We start from the raw sequence: 19,739 nt of genomic DNA, 5'->3' as shown, positions 1-19,739 counted from the left end.
GCTGAAAATAAATGATGCTCTGGTCGATTGGCATAATTTCTTATACTTCTCATATTTCTCATCTAATGCAGGTATTCTTGGCGCCATCAACTGCGGGAGTTTAAGCGTGAATATCGCGTGGTGGCTCTTGATTTACGAGGATATGGGGAAACAGATGCTCCTTCTTGTAAAGAGAATTACAAACTTGACTGTATTATTGTGGATGTTAAAGAAATTTTAGACTCTTTAGGTAAGACAAACAAATCAGCTTTATTGTAAACTGAATTTCCATTCTCATTCTTGAATTGTTATATTAGTGCAACCTTACCTCTCAGGGATGACTTGACTTATGGTTATTTACTTGCATTTTCTCCTTGTCAAAAAGAGAAGTGTTGGCCCAAGTAGTTGGCCCTCTATTCCCAGCCTGAGCTCTGTACTCATAGCATTAAAATACTAGCATGTAAAGAAACTGTTTTAGCCTCAAGCAGTCAAAAGAGTTGTTCAGTTACTGGGTTGGATAGTTGCATAGCTATAATAGACTTTCCTATAGGGTGGCAGGGCAGCCATGGCTGACACAGACACTCATCATGTTATAAAAGAGGTACATTGGTCCAGAACTTGTGGTTGGATGTATCCTACGGTGGTGTTTTTCTTCTATTTCGCTTTATCCTGGTTGGATGTGAATGGGGATAGAGAGCCCCGAGCAGAGAGGTCTAGGGCCTGTAAGGGAAAAAGATGGAGAACAGGACCCGTGGGAAGCAGAAAAATGTCACTTACTATTACTTACTACTACTACTGTCAATTACTACTACTGGAATGTAAAGCGCATCAGAACTTAGGGTTTGCTCCAAAGACACCATCTGCTGGAGAATGCCTCTGATGGACTATGTATTTACATGGACTCTAACTTTGCAGGTATGCCAGGGCAGCACAAAGCTTGTTAGGGTTAGGGATGTAGGGAAGCATAATGTCTCCTTATGATGGACTTTGTAATGTTTTTTCACTTTTTTAAGGAAAGTTTTGAAACCTTGTTTCCGCATGGCCTGAAGTTACTAAAGGTGTGTAATGCAAGTAATCTGCATGTATAGTCTATGGTTCGGGCCATTATACACTTTGGGGTATGAAGACAGCTCCGCAAAAGGTAATACAGTGTGGAGTGCAAGCTACAGTAATGGCTACCTAGGGTAACAGACGTTCCCCAAGCAGTCTGCCAATAAGTGTGTGCCTGGGATAGGTGGGATACCCTCTTGCAGGAGGGAGTTGTTTTTGCCATTTTCTCCGTCTGTCTCCTATTGCTTTGGGAGAAGACTCATGCTACAGAGGTTCCCCAGCCTGTGACCAGGTACAGAATAGTTAAGTGCATGCATGGAATCCACACTATGTGCATGGCGGGACCCCATATCATTACTGGGAGTGAAGTTGTGGTCATACGCTGGAAGGGTGGATGTGGACAAGACTCAGGGTGTCCCTCCTAAATGCGAGTTACAGAGAAGGTGTACTTTGCCATGGGGACCCAGGGGGTTAACTGGAGAACAGTTACAGTGCAAGTGTACATGGTGTATGTTCATCTCTAACAGCAAAGGCTCGATTTAAGGTCGAGTATTCCTCCATGGCAGCCTCAACCCGGTCCCAGGGCATTGATGGAAACAGCACAAAAGTAAGGGTATCCCATGTGCAGTCAAGTGACCCTATCTCAAGTGCCTAGCATTGCCCAATAGAACTTACCCTGGGGTAGGCCTCTAATGTGACCCTTGCTTGGTGCAAAACGAGGAGGAATACATGGAGGATGTGATGACCACTCTGTCACCTTGACCTGCCCACATAAATTTTCACCTAACATAGGCTAACGCCTACTACATACATCTGAAGACCACCTCTAAAAAGACCAGGGCATTATTTAGCTAGTTAAAACTTGTCCAGGCTTGCCTGGTGGTACTCCACGTGAAGAACACATTACTGTTTTCTCATCGGCTCCCACCAAAGTTTCCATCTCCTGATTTATGGATCTCCCAAAAAGAAGCGTATATAGCAACCACACCCGAAATGACGCACAGATGCTCCACGTGCATTGCTACCAGCCACCATGGCCAGTTGCCAGCTCCTATGGAAGAGAGTGCCAATGCTGATCGACACTGGGAAGTGCTACCAGCCTGCCTATTGGTTCACTCTCTGGCACTTGGGCACCTAAGAAGAGCTACAAGTTTTGTTTCCAAACTGCAAGGGATGCCTTGCCATCATGTCTCCTTTAGCCCCCTGTAGCATCTGTAGCATACTGGTATTTCAGCGGATGCTAGAAGAAGAGCCCCTCTGCAAGATTGAGCCTGATGTCCTGCCCAGGATTGATCCTGTTGCTGGAGAGGCATCCACCTCCAAGCATCCGGCAAAGATTCTATGGCCTAGCCGCGACCAGCTTACATGAAAAGGCCTCCCCTAAAGGAATTAGGGGTTGAGCTGCCATTCTGCAATATCTGCATCCGCATGGGAAGGATAAAGCTCTCCTGTGAAGGCTATCTTCGGGTAGTTTTCGCCTCCACTTTCTCCCTTCGTTGATTACAGGTATAAAGACTGAACAGCTCTGACCCGTTGCTGGAGTTACTGCCACTAGATTTGATAGTAGCACCTCTGCAGGAAGACAAGCCCCCTCAGAAGACTCCGCTTGCTCCTAAACTGTAACACTGAGCGCTCCAGTCCCTGCTCCTGGACCGGAGCGCGGGGCGTTCGTCCCATATCCACTCACCTGTGTCCACTCCGGCTCTCTCCTCCGCTCCCCGCTCACGTGGTTCCCGGTGTGCGCGCCCCTGCACCATAGGGCGCGCGCGCGCCGGCTGTTTGAAATTTAAAGGACCAGTGCACCAGTAATTGGTGCCTGGCCCAAACCTCCCTTCCTGTTTCATGTTTCCTGTTTCATATATAAGTGACCTGCCCCTTCCTGCCCATGCCGGATCTTTGTTGCCTTATTGCCTAGTGAAAGCGTTGTTGGTGTATCCCTTGCCTGTTGCAGAACCCTTTGCTAACGACTACCGCCTTTGAACCTTTGCTGCCTGCCCTGACCTTTGCTTCGTCTGACTACGCCTCTGCCTGTTCCTTTTGTACTACGCCTATCTCAGCAGTCAGTGAGGTTGAGCCGCTACTGGAGGACACGACCTGGTAGTTACCGCCGCAGCAAGTCCATCCCGCCTTGCGGCGGGCTCTGGTGAAAACCAGTAACTACTTAGAACCGATCCTCCGGTACGGTCCATGCCATTCCCTCACTGACACAGCGGATCCACTCCCTGCTCCGCTCCTGCTACCAGTCCGGACCCTAACAGTAAGATCTGGCCATGGATCCCGCTGAGGTGCCTCTGCCTAGTATCGCAGACCTCACTACAGTTGTGGCCCAGCAGCCGCAGCAGATCGACCAGCAAGGTCAACAGCTGGCACAGTTGACCGCCATGCTGCAGCAGCTTCTTCCAGCACAGCAGCAGCCACTTCCTCCGTCTGCACCTGCTTCACCACCGCAGCCTGTGGCCGCCGCCACTTCTAGAGTCCGTCTGTCCATGCTGGCCAAGTACGACGGTGATCCCAAGTTGTGCCGCGGAATCCTATCCCAATGCTCCCTTCACCTGGAGATGTCGGCTGACCAGTTCCCCTCGGAGCGAGCCAAGGTGGCTGTTGTCGTTAGCCTGCTTTCGGGGAAGGCCCTGGCCTGGGCTACACCGCTTTGGGACCGCAATGATCCTGCCATGGCAAGTGTCCAGAGTTTCTTTCAGGAATTCCGGAGTATCTTTGAGGAGCCAGCCCGGGCTGCCTCAGCAGAGACTGCGTTATTGAACTTGTCCCAGGGGAGTTCCTCTGTCGGAGACTATGCTATCCGTTTCCGCACCCTTGCTTCGGAACTCTCTTGGAATAATGAGGCGCTCTGTGCTACCTTTAAGAAAGGCTTGTCCAGCGCCATAAAGGACGTCCTGGCCGCACGAGAAGTCCCTACCAACCTGAGTGACCTCATCCATTTGGCCACCAGGATTGACCTGCGTTTTGCAGAGCGACGAGAGGAACTGCTACACGAAAAGGGAAGTGCTCGTCCCAGACGCTTTCCTCGCGTCCACTGCGTCAGGGAAAACGCCCGCACCGAGTCAACGTGGGAGAGGCGTTGTTAGGTGTGAATACCTCCTCTCCACGCATTACTGTACCCGTGCGGATTTCCGTGTCCGCCAAGATCTCCTTTGCTGCCTCTGCCTTTCTGGATTCCGGTTCAGCCGGTAACTTTATCGACGCCTCGCTGGTGAACAAGTTCAACATCCCTGTGGTTCGTTTGCTGAAGTCCATCTTCATCTCCACAGTTAATGGAGAGAGACTCGACGGCATGGTGCAGTTCCGTACAGAACCCCTCCAGATGGACATCGGAGTTCTGCATTCCGAGCGATTGGAGTTTTTTGTGTTACCCCATTGCACCTCAGAACTCCTCTTGGGTCTGCCCTGGCTCCAGCGCCATTGTCCCGTTCTGGATTGGACCTCCGGAGACGTTCGAAGCTGGGGTCCGGCTTGTTTCGGCAGATGTCTCAAGCCGGTACGAAGCAAGTCTGCACCCGTTATTTCTCCTCCTCCCGGTCTACCTGAACCATATGCAGATTTTTCAGACGTTTTTTGCAAGAAACAAGCGGAGGTGTTGCCTCCACATAGGCCATATGACTGCCCCATTGACTTGCAACCTGGCACTACGCCACCTAGGGGAAGAATCTATCCTCTTTCTCCCCCAGAAACTCTAGCCATGTCAGAGTATATCCAGGAGAACCTGCAGAGAGGGTTTATCAGGAAATCCTCTTCTCCTGCCGGAGCAGGATTCTTCTTTGTTGCTAAGAAGGACGGCACCCTTTGGCCTTGCATAGACTTTCGGGGTCTCAACAGCATCACTGTAAAGAACCGTTACCCTCTTCCCCTGATTACGGAACTCTTTGACCGGTTACAAGGCGCCAAGTACTTCACCAAGTTGGATCTCAGAGGGGCCTATAACCTTATTCGCATCCGAGAGGGTGATGAGTGGAAGACGGCTTTTAACACCCGTGACGGGCATTTTGAGTACTTAGTCATGCCTTTGGGACTCTGTAACGCTCCAGCGGTCTTCCAGGAGTTCGATAACTATATTTTCCGAGACCTACTCTATACCTGTGTCGTGGTCTATTTGGATGACATCCTCATCTTCTCTACTAACTTGGATGAACACCGTGCTCATGTCCGCTTAGTACTCTCCCGTCTCAGGAAGAATCGTCTCTATGCTAAATTTGAAAAGTGCTTGTTCGACCGTACCAGTCTCCCCTTCCTGGGCTTCATCATTTCCACCAAGGGACTACAAATGGATCCTGCCAAACTGTCTGCCATTCTGAACTGGCCTCATCCCTCTGGCCTTAAGGCCATCCAGCGATTCCTCGGATTCGCAAACTATTATAGACAGTTCATCCCGCATTACTCCACCCTTGTGGCACCAATTGTAGCCCTAACCAAGAAGGGGGCTAACCCAAAATCTTGGCCTCCCCAGGCCGAGAGGGCCTTCAGCGCTCTTAAATCTGCCTTTGCCACCGCCCCAGTTCTTTCCAGACCGGATCCTACTAAGCCGTTCTACCTGGAAGTAGACGCCTCCTCCTTTGGTGCTGGTACTTTGCTCATGCAAAAGACTCAGAGAGGCAAGTCGGTTACTTGCAGGTTTTTCTCTAAGACTTTCTCTCCTGCGGAAAGAAATTATTCCATTGGGGATAGAGAATTACTCGCCATCAAGTTGGCCTTGGAGGAGTGGCGGCACTTACTAGAAGGATCGGTACATCCCGTGAACATCTACACGGATCATAAAAATTTATCATACCTCCAGTCTGCTCAGAGACTAAATCCCCGCCAAGCTTGCTGGTCTCTATTTTTTGCCAGGTTTAACTTCCGGATCCACTTTCGTCCAGCAAGCAAGAACTTCAGGGCCGATGCCCTCTCTCGTTCTTCTGATGTCACAGGAGAGGAAGTCAACCCACAGCACATAGTGCCTCCTGAATGTCTGGTCACCGTGGCACCTGTAGACTTGCGTAACCTCCCTCCCGGAAAAACCTATGTTTCTCCCCGTCTTCGCCTAAAAATTCTCAAGTGGGGACATTCTTCTTTTCTCGCATGACATCCTGGCGTCCGAAAGACTGTACAGCTTATCTCCAGGAGATATTGGTGGCCATCTTTAGAGAAGGACATCTCTGAATTTGTGCAGTCCTGCTCTGTATGTGCCAGAGACAAAACCCCACGCCAAAGACCCGCTGGCTTTCTCCAGCCACTTCCCATACCTGAGACCCCTTGGTCCCATATCGCGATGGACTTCGTTACGGACCTACCACCATCTCACGGGAAAACTATAATTTGGGTTGTCGTAGATCGCTTCTCGAAGATGGCACACTTCATCCCGTTGCCAGCCTTACCATCCGCGCCTCAGTTGGCCAAGCATTTCCTCCGACAAATCTTCCAGTTACACGGCCTGCCTTCACATATTGTCTCCGATAGAGGAGTCCAGTTTGTGTCCAAATTTGGAGGGCTCTTTGTGGACGGCTTAAAATCAAGCTGGATTTCTCTTCTTCATACCACCCCCAAACCAACGGACAAGTAGAGCGGGTCAACCAAATCTTGGGCGACTACCTTCGTCACTTTGTTTCCTCCCGTCAAGACGATTGGGTCGACCTCCTCCCGTGGGCGGAGTTTTCCTATAACCACAAAGACTCCTTCGCCACCAACAAGTCTCCCTTCTTCGTGGTTTACGGTCGTCATCCTCTGCCTCCTCTGCCATTATCCTCCTCCTCCGGTGTACCGGCAGTGGATGACCTGGTGCAAGACTTTTCTACCATCTGGCGTCAGACGCGCCTGTCCCTCTTACAAGCCTCATCCCGCATGAAAATCCAAGCAGACAAGAAACGTCGGCCTCCTCCTGTCCTGGTTCCTGGGGACAGAGTTTGGCTCTCCTCCAAGTACATCCGCTTCAGGGTTCCTAGTTACAAGCTTGGTCCTCGTTACTTGGGACCCTACAAGGTCAAGAAGAGGATCAATCCTGTGTGTTACCAACTCCATCTCCCTCCCTCCCTTAAAATTCCTAACTGTTTTCATGTCTCCCTCCTCAAGCCTGCGGTCTTTAATCGCTTTTCTCCCAAGAATCTTCCTCCCACGCCTGTATCCGGTACCTCGGATGTCTTCTCCGTTCAGGAGATATTGGCCTCTAAATTGGTAAGGGGGAGAAGATATTTTTTGGTGGGCTGGGAGGGCTGCGGTCCTGAAGAGAGATCCTGGGAGCCAGAGGAGAATATCTTGGACCGCAACCTCATCCTCAGGTTTCTGGGTACCAAAAAGAGGGGGAGACCTGAAAATGAGAGATGAAGAGATGAAAATATAAAAAGTGACAAGTGATGTAAAAAGTGTGTAAACCTCAAAAAGACCGAGCATTTATTTTCAATGACCTTTTGTGACTTACGCTCCTTGTGGAGGGTGTCAATGACTGTCTTCTGGACAACTTTTTAAGTCAGCAGTCTTCCCCATGATTGCGTAACCTACTGATCCAGACTGAGAGACCATTTAAAGGCTCAGGAAACCTTTACAGGCATTTTGAGTTAATTAGCTGATTAGAATGTAACACCATGAGTCTACAATATTGAACTTTTTCACAATATTATAATTTTCTGAGATACTGAATTTGGTGTTCTCACTAGCTGTAAGCCATATTCAACAAAATTAAAAGAAAGAAGTGCTTGAAATATATAATTCTGTGTGTAATGAATCTACTGTATATAATATATGAGTTTCATTTTTTGAATTGATCTACTGAAATAAATAAACTTTTTGATGATACTATAATTTTTGAGATGCACCTGTATATGTTATAGTTATACAGTCCATCCAGTTATAAAGGGAGTCTGTCATTTCTTTAGTGTCTGATTTGTCAGTACAGGTTGGTGTTACAGTTGTAAAAAACAATATTGTACCCAACTTTTTTTGTCTACAATTCTAGCCAGTCCATCTAGTTATAAACAGAGTCTGGCTTTTTTGGTTGTGTTTGAATTGTGACAAGTTAGTGTTAACATTGGGTAAAACAAAATTAAAGTACACAATTCTTGGTGGCCATCCTATTTTTTTAACACATTTGACACTTAAGAACAACACGCGCTGCATAAGCGAAACAGTGCTATCCCACACTTACACTTGTCTACCTTGATGACCACTGCCACAGAGGCACAAAGCTGCTAGCTGCTAGCCCAAGCTGACAGATGGCTGACCCCACACAAGCTGATGCCAAGCAGGATCATGCCTGACAACAGGCTGAATCACCTGGCAGCCCTTCGCCTGGGAAAGCTCACATACATACTTAACCTGGCCCATATAATGAACCTGGTATTTCAATGCTTCCTAAGCAACTACTCAGGCCTAGAGGGTCTGCTGGATAAGGCCAGAAAACTGAGCTAATTTTCAACAGCCTTACCCAGCCACTGCTTGCTTGATGGCAGGGCATTGCCAATACAGAATCTATCTCCAAAGCATCTTAACAAGTTCCCTCCAAACAAAAACTATTAGGACTTTAAAGGTACCAAAATCACTATTCTTGTATTAAAAAATAAATACATTTTATTGTAACAATTAAAAATCAATCATTAAAAAGAAAATCCATCACACATGTTGCTGCAGTTACAATCCTCCATACATAGATGTTACCTGTGAAATACTGTACATGAATGATTCCAATAATTGGTTACAATAAAAAAGACAAAAGGTGGGGGTCTCCACATTCAACGCGTTTCACAGGTCAGTGCCTGCTTCTTCAGGAAGAACAAGAAATTTTCTTCTTTTTCTGTAACATAAATAAACAGGTTGTACTTTCCAATATTCTATCATAGCCACAATGGCACCTCTATGTTCGAAAGCACAGCCTACTTAGAACAACAGCAACATGTTCACATATACCGTGTTTCCCCGAATGTAAGACCTACCCTGAAAGTAAGACCTAGTGTTATTTTTGGGGAGGGCTGCAATATAAGCCCTACCCCGAAAATAAGCCCTAGTTTAGTGTATGAAAAATCCTAGGATGCACTTTATTAGTGTTTTAAATATTGTCCAATGTGTGTTTTTGTAATATAATACTGTGAAATACATTCCTTGCATCGCCGCTCTGCTCTCAGCTGATTCTGTCTCCTCTCATACCTTAGCTGTCCTGTCAGAGGGGGATCTCAGCCCCTCCCCTCTGCAGTGTAACACAGAAGCGCAGGGTGTTCGGTTAGAATTGTGGGAAATACCTTTACATCGGCACTTCCGTGACCCCCAGCTGTCAGCGGGGGAGAAGAGGGCGGCAGATCAGCTGAGCCCGAAGCAGTGATGAAGAAGGTATTTCACACTATTGTAATCTAATCTACACTGCGTACAAAAGAAAAGCGTTTTAATTTGACTGATATTTATTTAAAAGGTGTTTGGGGTGCTGCCAATGTTGTGTACAAACAAAACAAAAAATGCTGACATACTGTATAGTGAACACTAGGCACTACCAATGTATAACCTCGTTGTTGGGAATTCAGAAATGTTCCCTAGTGATTCTGTAACAGTGTTGACAGCATTAAGGTATCCTACAAAGTTTGTATTAGAAGATTTGCATCTTTTCCATGTGCCCTTGAATCCGCATGAAATAGCCCCTCTTGGCTGCTGTACACATTTGTCTCAGACATGTTCCTCAAAGATTTAATGAGCTTCTCATGCCATTTTGTTGCATTTGGCTGCTGCAGCTTTTCTCCAAAGGCAGGGACAAACCACCAGAATTTTTCTTCTTTAACTTCAATGGGGTTCGGATTTAATGTAAATTTTGACCTTTTCAACCACATTGCCCTCAAATCAAACAGAGGCATATTTGAGCAACACCAATTACAAGATATAGCACCAAGACAACAAAGAAAAGACCATCTAAAACTTAACCCTGAAGCCTGTGGATAAACATATCCTACTCCTGTTTCATGAAATCTTCATGTGTGTGCCATGATCACCAACCTGCTTTTTCCTTACAACTCAGTTGCCATTTCACTTTGGTGTAGACACGGTACAGAATATTTTCCTATCCTGGTGGAAGGCTTTTAAAGATTATTTCAGTTTTCTTAAACAGTCTTGATGGTAGGCTCTATAATGTACTAACGTCATACCAGGCCTGATTTGTAGAATGATAGATGATTGTCATGATATGATGATATGGAATATTCAAAATATTATTATGTGTACATGCCTACAGTGCCATATGTCTAGCTATACATATGATATCTATTGTCTTTCAGGTTATTCCAAATGTGTCCTTATTGGCCATGACTGGGGTGGGATGATTGCATGGTTAATTGCCATATGTTATCCAGAGATGGTCACCAAGCTTATAGTTCTGAGTTTTCCCCATCCAACTGTTTTTACAGGTGAGTTTTATAAAACATATCACTTTCTTTCCACCAGATACAATATTAACAACCTGACTGTATATTTTCAACATATTATTTCTTTTATCATTTTAATCTTTACATTTTTATTTAAGAAAATACAAATTAATTTTAACGTTAAGTAAATTTATAAACTAAAGTGGAAGACCATGTTACATTTACCTGCACCTATTTACCTGTACCATCATTAACTAACAAACATAACATGACTTAACCCAATACTTGACAGCAGTAAATGTATGGGCAAAATGCATTCCAAGCCCATAATATTTACAGCTGTCCCAATGATGTAAGTTATAACACTCAATTTAGAAATGTAATTTGTTGTTTAGAGAGCTCCTTTCAGAGGTAGAAGTAGTTTTACAGTTTGGTGAAGATTTAGAGTTAAGACTTGGCATACATCTATGCTTGAGTTGGAAGTCACATTTTTTTTTTTTTTTTTTTGAATTGGCATGTGCTATTGCTATGCTAGGAAATGCTAGAGAGATTTAAGAAGTATGCTTTTTTGGAGATGCTCAGAGAAACGGCTTATTTGATCTTATTGTGTATTTAATTTCTATCCTGGCATTCATCTTATGCAAATGGCTGCCCCATTAACTAAGTCATTATGGGGTTGATTTACTAAAGGGAATCCACTGCGCACTTCTAATTGCACTGCAAGTTGCATTTGGAACGGCACTTGGAAGTGCAGTCATGCAGATCTGAGGGGAAGCTCTGCTGATTTTTATCATCCAATCATGTGCAATCAAACATACTGTTTTTTTATTTTCCTTGCATGTCCCCCTTTAGATCTGCACTTCCAAGTGCACTTGCAGTACACTTGTAGTGCACAGTGGATTTGCCTTTTAGTAAATTAAACCCCTGTTTTTTGGTATCCATATTTTCCTTATGGTTCTGAAACTGAGCCTTTAAAAATACAAGGTGGTAAACTTTTTTGATCAGTATTTTTGACACCAAAATCTCAACACTGTAAGTTAATTGTGCGGCATTGTTGAGAACTGATAGATCTGGAGCCCTATAAGACAGCTTTAAGGCTATAATTTAAGGTTAAATCTAACTCTAAAATAATCTATGTGGGGGTTGCAAAAAGGTTGTTCTCTTTGCAAAGGTATTTTCCCTTAGCATAATGAATTTGGTGAACATTCACTTTGCAAAGAATATCCAATCACATACAAGAAAAATTTAAAAAACAATATTTTTTCCTGCCCATGATTGGATGATGGAAGTCAGCTGATGGAGTGTCACCTTATTCACTGAGCTAAGGGGAAATTCCCTTATAAAGTGAATAGTCTATAGTATTAGTCTTTTGTAACTCAACCCTATGGTGCCCAAACCTTTTCAAATATTTTAAGTTTTTTTAAGAGAAAGCTCCATAGTCTATGCAAATTCTTTACTAGGTCCAAGTGTATAGTGGAGGGTTTCTAGGGGTATAGTATTGCTATTTTAGTTCCCAAGAACATTTTTGGGAGATCATTAAGGGTTAGTGGTTGCCCACTATTTAGGCAGCAGATACAAATGTGTAAAAACTTTAAAGTCAGCTTTCACTATAGATATATTAAAGGCTGCATTTCTGCCTCTCTATATCTGTTTTCCACCTTATCTTGTATGGAGCTTGGTGGAAGAGGCAGTGAAGATAGAAAATAAAGTGGAAATCCTACTTTTGCCCCCCTGAGAACCATCAATAGATTGCAAAATATTTTTACAGGGGAGTTCTCCTCTTCTATAGCTTGTAAATGCATCACAAAGTATGAGATTTATAGCCATTGAAAGGGGTTTAGGTCTGGCAGTCAATGCATGCTTTTAATATATTCCAAGAAATAAATACCTTTATGAAATACAGAGTTCCCTCTACAATAAAAAAAACCTTATTTAGCCACCGAGTCACACTCAGTCTGTCCAGATATAGAGAAAACTCTGGGTTGCTCAAGATAGCAGATAAGAGCTTAGGGTTTAATTGTAGTTTTTTTTTTTTTCCATAATGAGTCCCAGAAGGAAAGACATTGCTAAAAGGTATATCACATTGTCGTATGGTCTATTAGGTTAACCCATAATAATAAATCTATAAGTATAAGGATACAGGCCATTTCCGATTTAACCCAAAACACTGTGTATATGTTAAAGCAGAAGTCCACCCTAACACTAAAGTCTCTAAATCTACAGACATCCACGATCTAAGACTAACTTATCTAGCCCTGTAAAGAAGAAATCGGTATACATACCTTTTTTTACGCCGCTCCGGTCTGGTCTTCCGCGGAGGAAGCTCTGCACAGGAGACAGCCGACAACGGTTGTGAAATGAATGGGAAGTGACATGACCCATAGAGTTACTATGGGACTTTCGCTGTCGGTTGCCTCCTCTACACCCGCCTCCACAGTGAAACCGCTACTGACAGCTCAGCTTGAGATGGCCCGAATCGTATGTATACCAATTTCTTCTTTACAGGGCTAGATAGGTTAGTCTTAGATCGTGGATGCCTGTAGATTTAGAGATTTTAGTCTTATGGTGGACTTCTGCTTTAAAGAAAAAGAGGAGATTGTAAGTGGGACTATGATTGGGCAGGTGTTGGCACCAAACTGTACAAGTCCCCACCCTGCTTCTTCTCAGATAAGACAGATAGACTCTCTGTCATATTGTGTCACACTCCTGGCCTGAGGTCTTCTCATGACATCCCCAGCCTGAGGCCAAATATTTGAGAATAAAGGAATGTTCACACATAAATGCATTTTAAGCACTTTATTGTAAATCTTCTGTGACATAGATACTAGCAACTTGTTTCCACATGCAAGATTAGACATTCTGTAGCAGTCATTTTAGCGCATAGCACAAGTACATACCTTTTATGCCATCTTACATCTACACCTCATTTTTTCTCCTTCGGAGCACCACAGAGTTGGAACTACTTTCCCATGTACTGTGTCCCCAGTTCACAACAATTAGCTTCCAACACCAAGTCACAAGTGATGCAGCTGAGGGTCAGGGGATTAAGGTGCTCTCATTAGTATACCAGTCTCTTCCCAATGTCCCTTCCATAGTTCTGCCCAGCCCGGCAGGCTCCCAGATGGCACACTTACTCCCAGGCTTCACCATTACTCACATCAAAGGACTCTGTTCAGGTCTCAAGGACCTTAAGCACTCCACTACAGGACCTGCAGAAGAAAGTCAGGGTAGAGAGGGCGACTAGAGCTTTTCCTCCTATGCTCTGTGCCACCTCGATTGGGACTTCAGCCCTGTGAAGGACCCTTTAGACCAGTAGTGCAGGAGACTACATCTTGACAGCTCTGAGGTATTGGCTCACATGTCCCGACTACCCTGAGCTCAACCCACTATTGGCATTTATATGGACACTAACTCCATTACACATTACATCACTAGAGGAGGGATGTCTCTAAAAAAAAGGGAGCTTACACATAATTACATCTTTACCATGCTAAAATCGTAACAATGCTATCTGGCGGCACACAAGCCAACGGCACATGCTAACAACATTAAAGAGGTTGTAAACCTCCAAATTGTTTTTTGGTGAAAAAAAACACCTGAAAGACAAACACATAATGAGCCTGTATGCATCGCATACTAGCTCATTTCGAAATACTTACCTTAAAACCAAGCCTCGAAGTGCCAACCACTCACTTCTCTCATGGGTGATATGTTCTGTCGCCTTTCTTCTGGGTTTGTGGCATCTGGCCATCTGATTGGCTGGAGCCGCGATTGCATCACTCCCACGCATGCGCACAGGAGCCAACGGTCACGGTACGGGGCTCTGAAGGAATGGCACCAGCGCCGTTCCTTCACAGCGCATGCGCCAGGGATGTCACTGCCTGCACTTAAGGTAAATATCTCCTACATGTTACATGTTTAGGAGATATTTACAGTACCTATAGGTAAGCCTTATTATAGACTTACCTATAGGTACAACTTGCAGAGGAGGGTTTACTTCCTCTTTAACTAATTGTAACTACATAGTAATGCCAATAACAATAACTAATTGTAAGAACATAGTAATATTAGTTGATTTCACCCAGACTTCAGACTGTTTAGATGTGTAAGTGGTTCTTGTATTTATTCTTCCATATTTGCCTCATTTAAACAAGGTTTAGTAGCTGTCTTTGGAAATAGTTTAAGGCTTTATGGGACTGAAGTATATTTATTGGCAATCTTTGAAAAATACTCTGCTTTTGGGAGCAATGTAATTCTTGAATGAAAAAATGACTCTAGCAGTGAAAGGGTTATACAGTATAATAAAGTATTAATTGTTTTATTAATTGACTTTCCTCTGTCTTCCTGATCTGTCCACTTGTTTTAGGTCAGTGACTCAGAAAGCATTAGGCTACATTTGCACAGGTGACTAGCTCCGACGCCAATGACAGCAGCAGGAATCTGCAGCTTTTTCTGTCATTGCTGGTAATTAGTGGGTGGGTGGACAGCCATGGATATCTGCAGCCGCCGCTGATCTGTTAGTGAAGTGTACTGGGATCAGCAGCCACAGCTAGCCACTAACAGGTGGCTGCAACAGCTACAGGAATCAGTAGATTCCTGCCGCTGTCATTCACAGTGGTGCTAATCGCCCAAGCGAATGTGTCCTTAAAGCCATTGGGGTCACATGCTTCTCTTAGAAAAGAATTAAATGATTGAAATTGATTGTATCAAGCTCAGATTAAAGGTAGATTGACTGGATTTTCTGACTTTGTGGCAATGTTTCAATAGCTTGAGCAGTTAATGGATTGATTTTACTTCTTGCCTGGAGCGGCTCTGTGTGCGGTAGGCAGCCAAGCTATGGCTCTGTACAGTATTATCTGCCAGGACACTTAGCAAAATCAACAGCAATTTCAGTTAATATGTTGGATTCCTATCTGAAGGTTTATTTATTATTTACAAAAAGCAATGTGATATAACCCACAACAACTTAAAATTTTGATTTCAGCATTTAATAAAGGCTTACAATAGTCAAAAATATTAAATATAGGCTATTTTTTAATGCTTATTATAAATAGAACATACAAAACACACACATACTATTAGCAAATATATTGGGACACCTGCCTTTACACGCACATGAACTTGAATGGAATCCCAGTCATGGTCTGTAGGGTTCAATATTGAGTTAACGCCTCTGATGATGTCACTTCATTGGCGACACGCGTAAGGCGACGCAAACATTCAGCACGCTATGTACACTGCGGTTTTTATGATATGCCATGCCATTTTCGCAAGAATGTGAGTACTATTCTTTTATTTCATTAACCGCTTGCCGACCGCCGCAAGTAGATATACTGCGGCGGGCAGCCCCTCACAGGCAAAGTGACGTAAATAAACGTCACTAGCCTGTGAGGCTCTGGGGAGCGAGCGCGTGCTGCCGGAGGCGCGCTCCCGCTCCCGCGCGGTCACGGACCCCCCCGCGTGTGTGACCGGCGGACCCGATGGGGGAGAGGGAGAAAGGCAGGCAGCTTGTGTAAACAAGCCGCCTGTCATTCTCCCCTGTGTAGAAACACCGATCATACGGTTCTACTATGTAGGACCGTTGATCAGTGTTCCTACAGCTCAAGCCACAGCCAATCACAGTTAGAATCACGCCCCTAGGGACATACACAGCCCCTCCCTCTCAAATAAAGTTAACCCCTTCACTGCCAGTGTAATTTTACAGTAACAGTGCATATATATAGCACTGATTACTGTAGAAATGTCACTGGTAACCCCAAAAGTGTCAAAAATGTCAGTCAAGGGTCCGATCTGTCCGCCGCAATGTCCCAGTACCGCAAAAAAAATCGCAGATCGCCGCCATTACGCGTTAAAAAAAACAACAAAAATGACAAAAATCTTTCCCTTTGTTAGTAAACGCGATAACTTTTGCGCAAACCAATCAAAATACGCTTTTTGCGATTTTTTTTTTACCAAACATATGTAGCATAAAACAAATTGGCCGAAAATGTTAAAAATTTTGATTTTTACATTTTTTTGGGGGGGAATTTCATATAAAAAAATGTGAAAAATATTGTTATTTTTGCAAAATTTATGCTCTTTTTTTGTTTATAGCGCGTGATCAAAAAATCGCACAGGTGATCAAATACCACCAAAAGAAAGCTCTGTTTGTGGGAAAAAAAGGACGTCAAATTTGTTTAGGTACAGCGTCGCACGACCGCGCAATTGTCCGTTAAATTCCCGCAGTGCTGAAACGCAAAACACCCCCTGGTCTTTTAGCAGCCAAATCCTCCGGGGCTTAAGTGGTTAAACATACATCTTTGCAGTCTACACTATTGTCCCTTTCCATTCTTTGAGGTGCCTATTATACCTATCATTTGGTTTATGGGAGATACAATAAGGTCCCGGTTCAAGTAGTTCCAGTGGTCCATCATTCGGTTTCCTTGTGTGGATTCTTTGAGAGTGATTTATGCCTATTTTACCTACCATCTGGTAAGCAGTTTGGATGATTATCACGACTGGGTGTTTATTCCTCCTGACCTCACAACTGGTATCTGGGATCTTCTTCTGGTTTCCTCCTCCTTTTATACATTGGACATTTGTGGACTGCATTACCTGGGACCTTTGTTCCATTTTTATTCATTGTGGTGCTGCTTATATATATTTTTTATTCAATAATGATTTGGCCCACCCTTTGCAGGTATAAAAGCTTCAACTCTTCTAGGAAGTTTGTCCACAAGGTTTAGGAGTGTGTCTATGGGAATGTTTGACCATTCTTCTACACAAATCAAGGTCCATAAAGACATAAATGAGTGAGTTTGGGATGAAGGAACTTGACTGGCCTGCACAGAATGCTGACCTCAACCCAGTAGAACACCTTTGGATGAAATAGAGCGGAGACTGCGAGCCAGGCCTTCTTGCCCAACATCAGTGCCTGACCTCACAAATGCGCTTCTGGAAGAATGGTCAAGTATTCCTATAGACACACTCTTAAACCTTGTGGACAACCTTCCCAGAAGAGTTGAAGCTGTTATAGCTGCAAATGAGGGGTCTACAGACTAAGACTGGGATGCCATTAAATTTCAGGTATGTGTAAAGGCAGGCGTCCCAATACTTTTGGTAATATAGTGTATGTGTTCGTCTTTACAATGGAGCCCAAATAAACTGTGTTTGCCAACGTTGCATCAGCTCACCCTGCTATGAACTCAGCAGGGTTCTATTCTTTTGGTTCTATCTAGCAGCCGCTTGTTGCTCTGAAATGGGATATAAACAGATAAATAAGAAATGCATCTTGTACATCCCTGGGAGCATGTCTGGGAATAAATTATATTTTCCTCAGGCACTACAAACTGTTGAGGCTTCCATGGTTTACAATGTATTATTTATCAGAATGTCAGTAACACAGCATGACCCACATCACTTGTAATGTAATGTGTATCTCTGTGAAGATTATTACACACATACAGCACATGGAAATTTTTCATGCCGAAATGTGGTTAAGGCAGCATGAAAGATTTCCTTCTGTGCTGTTTATTAAGTACTGTATATCTAAAGCCACTTTTGTTTTGGGTAGAATAGAGAGGAGTTAGAATCCCTGTCAGGTTCTTCTTGATGTATTTGAACCATGAGGAGTGCTACACAGATATTCTTGGAATCCAAAAAAGTGTTGTATGAAATCCGCAAAGACAAAAGGGAGCCAACATGTTTTGTGGCCAAAAATCCCCCTTAGGGCTTAAAATGGAACTTAACCCTAAAACCATGCTTGTTTTTTGTTTTGTTTTTTTTTGGGGGGGGGGGCGGTACATGCCAGAGGGCAAAGTAGGCTTCTGAACCATTTATAAAGCATAGCGCAGCTCGCGCATGCTCAGTGGGAAGCTAGAGAGGATTTAGAATACCTGTCACGTTTTTCTTAATGTATTTATAACAGGAGGATTGCTATACATATATTCTTGGAATTCAAAAAAGTGTCGTTTTATTCGTCAAAGACAAAAGGGAACCAACATGTTTCATGGCCAAAAGTTCCCCTTCATCAGGGCTTAAAATAGAACTTAACCCTAAAAAGGAACTACCGCTTTACCACCTCCTTTCTCCTCCTCTCACACTTTTGGATGTTTGTTTTTTTCTTTGTTTGGGGGGGGGGGGGGGACAGGTACATGTTAGAGGTTCCAGTAGGCTTCGGAACCATTCATGCATGCTCAGGGGGAAGCAAGAAGTCACAGTCAGCTTCCCTTAGTACATGCCGATGCCGACACCTGAAGACTGGCGAAGACCCGGCCTAGGTGAGTACAGCGCTGGATCCATGGACAGGTTAGGTAACTGTCCTTTTTTCAGAAGTCAGCTGCTACAGTATTTGTAGCTGCTGACTTTTAATTTTTGTTTTAATACTGAAGATATACTTTAAGCACTTGTCGGAATGTTTATAAGATCAGAGCAAAGACCAGAATAGTTACCAGTAAGTGAAAGCCTGTGTCAGCGGCTTCATTCTGACAAGTACTAAAGCCCAGATAAAGGGGGATTATTTGGTCCCCAAAGGGCATTGACCTTTTTTTGTCTTTGTCAAAAGTGAAAGTAAAAGAAAATTCCAAATTTTGGGTTGACATAGGAACAGTTATGGAGGGGAGATCTTCCAATGGGGACACTAGTTCTGGTTATCCTGGTGACACCCTGGGATTCCCTCATACTTTCTGTTTTGGCTATGGAATAGAAAAAGAAGGGAAATCTCCCCAATGGGATACAGATGGCATTAAAAAAACTGACAGGGGTTATAACTCTCCAAAAATGAAAAAAAAGTTTTGCCTTTAGTTACACTTTAAAGTTTAAAAAAAACAGCATTGCTGCAAATAAAAAGTGTACATTTTATTCTATTATTTGTGCCATTTAAAATATAGCTAAAATGATGGTTCTGGTACAAGCATTGCACACGTATCTACAAATAAAATAAAGGTCTTTTTACAGTAAATGTTTAATTTTTTTTTTTAATTCTTTAATGGTATGCATTAAAATAACACAATACCACATGATACCAAATAACACATGACATGGTAACATGAATGGTTACAAATAGGCCATGAAAAACAATCCTCAATAACACACAGTAAAAAAAATAAATAAATATACAAGAATCAGAACCTGTAAACATGGCCAGCAAGATGGCATACCCATGATATCAATGCACACCATAAAGCTTTTTCAAATATTTTTGAAAACGGGGAGAAAATCCTGTAGGGTGTCTGTGGGAAAAGGGAAGATGTAAATAGAAAGGAGAGAGAAAGAGGGAGGAAAAGAAAACAAAAAAGATATGTAGGTAGGGGTAGAGGAAGAGGCGAAAGAAAAAGGGGGAATGGAAAGGGTGGAGGTCCACGGTGGGGGCGACTAGTCTTCAAATCACATCAAATACAGAAAATATTAGCA

The 19,739-nt window shown here is 43.7% G+C and overlaps 1 protein-coding gene across 1 annotated transcript in view; it reads left to right on the top strand.

Moving 5' to 3' along the window:
* EPHX4 (epoxide hydrolase 4) overlaps positions 1–19,739 on the top strand; it is a 161,448-nt gene that overhangs the window by 94,967 nt on the left and 46,742 nt on the right. Inside the window, exons 3-4 of the mRNA XM_082265967.1 lie at positions 72–229; positions 10,263–10,391. Coding sequence (XP_082122093.1) covers positions 72–229; positions 10,263–10,391 — 287 coding nt within the window. The remainder of the gene's footprint in view (positions 1–71; positions 230–10,262; positions 10,392–19,739) is intronic.

The sequence above is a fragment of the Pelophylax lessonae genome (assembly GCF_965119305.1).
Source record: "Pelophylax lessonae genome assembly, chromosome: 8".
Taxonomy (NCBI): domain Eukaryota; kingdom Metazoa; phylum Chordata; class Amphibia; order Anura; family Ranidae; genus Pelophylax; species Pelophylax lessonae.
Note: the sequence above shows the minus strand (reverse complement) of the source record. Positions and strands in the feature narration are given on the sequence as shown.